Source organism: Pinus tabuliformis, chromosome 8 (genome assembly GCF_031772625.1).
Source record: "Pinus tabuliformis cultivar Carrire ecotype Pingquan chromosome 8, CPIR1, whole genome shotgun sequence".
Lineage (NCBI taxonomy): Eukaryota > Viridiplantae > Streptophyta > Pinopsida > Pinales > Pinaceae > Pinus > Pinus tabuliformis.
In genome coordinates, this window is record NC_142294.1 from 1,421,874,292 (window position 1) to 1,421,878,085 (window position 3,794).

The following is a 3,794-nucleotide window of genomic DNA, read 5'->3' on the forward strand; positions in this document are numbered from 1 at the left end:
GACCAAAGCCTGTGTCAACTTTATGTGAAACTACCTAGTTGGCAACAAGCATGGTAGTAAAAATGTGTATTGAATTATTAAAAATATAAGTTTCGAAGTGTTTAACAAATGTCTATAAATTTATGAGACCCACGTCCTCGTAGGTCCATACCTCCATGTGGTCAATGGTTTCTAAAAATTCTTGGACTTGCGACAAAAATTTGGCATCACCGTTATAGTTTTATGAAGCATAACCTAGTGCTTTCCTTTGTGAGATTACGATTCAAAGATTCCCTTTTCTGTGTTTCCAATGGCCACATTAGGATGTGTTGAATAGGAACATGTACATTGATATGAGGGACTTATACATTCAACCTCTCGACATATAAGAACAACCAGAGGGCATGAAGTACCCAAATAGGTTGTAAGAAGATCAACACTCCACCAATAGTAGGAAGGTTCCTTCCCAATCAAAGTATAGGCATACAACCCTTTCAAAATACCATAAAGTATGAGAAATAATCCAAAATTCCCTAATAATTTTGAGGTCCACCCGATAAGGTCATGAGGCATGGTTTATGAAGTAAGGTTTTTCGCAAACTCTACATTATGATCCATTTGCAAAAGGTTTTGACCCTGGCTCAAATATGGTGGATCTGAAAATTCTTTGACTTGCAAAAAAAATTTGGCATCACCATTATAGTTTTATGAAGCATATCCTAGTGCTTTCCTTTGTGAGCTTACAACAAGATTCCCTTTCTTGTGTTTCCGATGGCCACATTAGGATGTGTTGAATAGGAACTTGTCCATCGATATGAGGGACTTATATATTCAACCTCTCGACATATAAGAACAACCAGAGGGAATGAAGCGCCCAAATGGGTTGTAAGGAGATCAACACTCCACCAATAGTAGGAAGGATTAGCTAAAACATGATGCTACAAGGAGACACTTCCTTGATCCACTAGTTACACCCGTTATAACACAGAGTGCCGAGGCACATTCCCAACAACCTCAACATTTCAAATACAAATATCTCTAGCTCACTTTTAGGAGAAGAGTGTCCACTACGAGGAATGTTATTTTTTGGTTAAGTTGTGTATGGGTAAATAAATCACTCCTCCGCATGATTCCTTAGTGATTCATGCACCAAATATTGATTCCCAAGGCAACTATTGGTGGTTCATCAACCCTTTGTCCAATAGGTTTATCAAACCATAAGCTTCCAATGGAATCTCTAGCCTTATAGCTAAGATACACTCTCCAGACGACATCACTAAGAAATCTTTTTTTATAAAGTTACTCAATGGGTTCCCCTCTTTTACTTTGGCTCAATTCAATGTTAAATATTACTTCCGGGGTAGAAAGTGAACATGTGTTAGAAAAATTGAGAGAGAACATATATAGTGATTAAACACACAACACCAAACACACTATATTTACGCCATAAGGAATTTCCCTCTAAAATCAACTCCCCTCTCTGCACACATGTCATCTTGTGCACCATAAGATTATATGTTAGATGGTTGCAAAAGTTTCAGTCGCTCGATCAAGGTGGTTACCAATTCGTTGCAGAAACGGTGTGTGGAAACTCAATGTTCTTTCATTCTTCTCAGTTGGGTTTGGGATGAACAAACAACTGTGATGCCTCACTCCAAATCTAAGGCCCATATTATCGTGGCACCATTCTTGTCTAGCCAAAACCCTACTTTCTCATTTCATTGTTTTGTTGGAATCCCTCTCTCCCAGCGGCAGACAGGTGCCCTGTGGTTACTCCAGACTCATGAATTTTTTGAATGTATGGAAATGAGGCCTTCCCCTATAGCTTATAGGTATTTCATTCTTGTGTTTACTACTTCATTTTACATTGCCATGGTGTGGGAATTACTGTCTCGTCTGATTTTCATGGGTTTGGATGTGCTAGAGGATGTGTGCTGGTATCATCGAGCTGGTTCAAGTATTCATGGGACAAGAGAACAATGGATTCCATTACCATCGTGGTGAAATATCTCAGGTCTACATTTATCGTTTTTCCCTCAATTCCTTGTTATTGTCATTTTGTGTTCCTTAAAGGAACGTGTTTGGTTCTCATTCAAACTCTCTGGCTGTTTAGGGTATCCACAATGGAATGGAACTCACCAAACTATACCAATGAAACCAAGAGCAACTTCTCTTCAAGTGTGCTATGTATCTATAGGTATGGATTATTAACCCTTGTCTCAGAAAAATAACTCCCCTATTTACTTTTTTTCATTTATGCTACCTGTAGCCATGGTGCAAGCCTCGTCTAGTTGTGGCTCTATGACCTCAACCGGTTCACTTGGTTTATCAATGGGTATTTCAGGGCACCATTGATGGTCACTACAACGCTAATGTTTTCCATCGTACATTTAATTAGGAGTGTTATGCATATCTTGGTGCCTATTGCGATCAAGTGTCATAGTTTCTTAGTCTACGTATCCTCATTCTGGTGTGTGCCTGACCTTACAGGTGGAATCAGGTGGCTCAGATTTTTGGTGCATTCAGCATTTCGTGATTAGACCCATATCCAGTATCTCATGGAAACTCAAGCTCAAGCCTCAACAAGCAACCATCAAGAGCATTCTGAGTCTTTCTCCACCCCCAGTTAAAATGCCACTCAGTTCCTGCTGTGTTATCTCTTTTAAGTCATTCTCTTTCCTCTCCATTTTCAATTACAAGCCCACCTTCAATCGCATAGAACACTCATACTCTATCAGTCAATGTACACCTGTTTCAATAACCCACAACTTCAACCCCTTTCAGATCTCCTTCAAAAACCTAGGTATTTCTCAGTTGATATATGCACAACACAAAAACAACATTCTCAAGGATGTGGGTAAGCAAACTCTGTCAATGGCATCCATGCTCTTGTTCACCTTTCTAATTCAGCAAGTGCTGTTGACACCATATTTAGCAATTACCCAAATCTTGAACTCAGACTTTCAATCCAACATGGCCTCAAAAGAGCCAGAAGCAATAAAAGTCCCAGACCTTCAGCTACCCAACAACTTCACCAATGTTATTGACATAGCGAGGGTCTTATCTCCAACCCAAGCAATGAAGATTTCACAACAGTTTCAGGCTTTGGAAGACAAGCCAGAGTGGAAAATGAGAATCCTTACAAGGTCTGGGCCATCCCCATCTCCTTCAGATAAATCATTCAGGGACCTATGGCGCCTTGATGATAGGACTGTGATTATAGCAGAGGACATCTCTTCCCCAAACATCTTGAATTTTGGCACAGGATTAACAGTGGGTTTGATGCTTCCTCGTCAATTTTCGGTGAGCTGCAGTCTAGGTATGGGAATCAGTTTTTTGTATCGGAAGAGGGCTATTGGTAGCCCTTTTGAATACAATTGATGTCATCAAGCAATGCATTGTTAGGGAAGAGGGATGCAATAACATGCTTGGTTTGACAGATGACCTGTACTTTTTAACTCTTGCGACATCCATTGCTGGGGGTTGTGTGTTTAGGTTTGTTGCCCGACTTAGCCCTCAAGGCAGAGTGGAGGGTTCATGGCAGTGGGTTGTTCTTGCTTCTCCTCTGTGGCTATTGTTATTTGCTTCGTTTTGGATACTGTGGGGAGAACTTCAGATTGGGAGCCTTTGGTAAAGAACAACTTAGGGTTTTTAGGAGCAGCTGCTGCTTTTTATCTGACACCCATATTTGGAAAATCACCTATTGAGAAAAGATGATTTAACTCTGATATAAAAGTCTGGGAATTTTTTATTTTGCAGAAGTTCAGAGCTCAAATGCAACTCATGTTTATTTCAATGTAGCCTTATGTTAAGGG

General features: G+C 40.0%; 1 protein-coding gene across 1 annotated transcript; it reads left to right on the forward strand.

Annotated features, from left to right (window-relative positions):
• Positions 1-2,952: 2,952 nt before the first annotated feature.
• Positions 2,953-3,360, forward strand: LOC149240920 (thylakoid lumenal 15.0 kDa protein 2, chloroplastic-like). The gene has a single exon (XM_089370364.1). The coding sequence runs from the start codon at positions 2,953-2,955 to the stop codon at positions 3,358-3,360; it is 408 nt and encodes a 135-aa protein (XP_089226490.1).
• Positions 3,361-3,794: the final 434 nt, after the last annotated feature.

Coding starts and splice junctions, on each gene's coding strand:
- LOC149240920 (XM_089370364.1), top strand. CDS start 2,953: ATGGCCTCAAAAGAGCCAGAAGCAATAAAAGTCCCAGACCTTCAGCTA.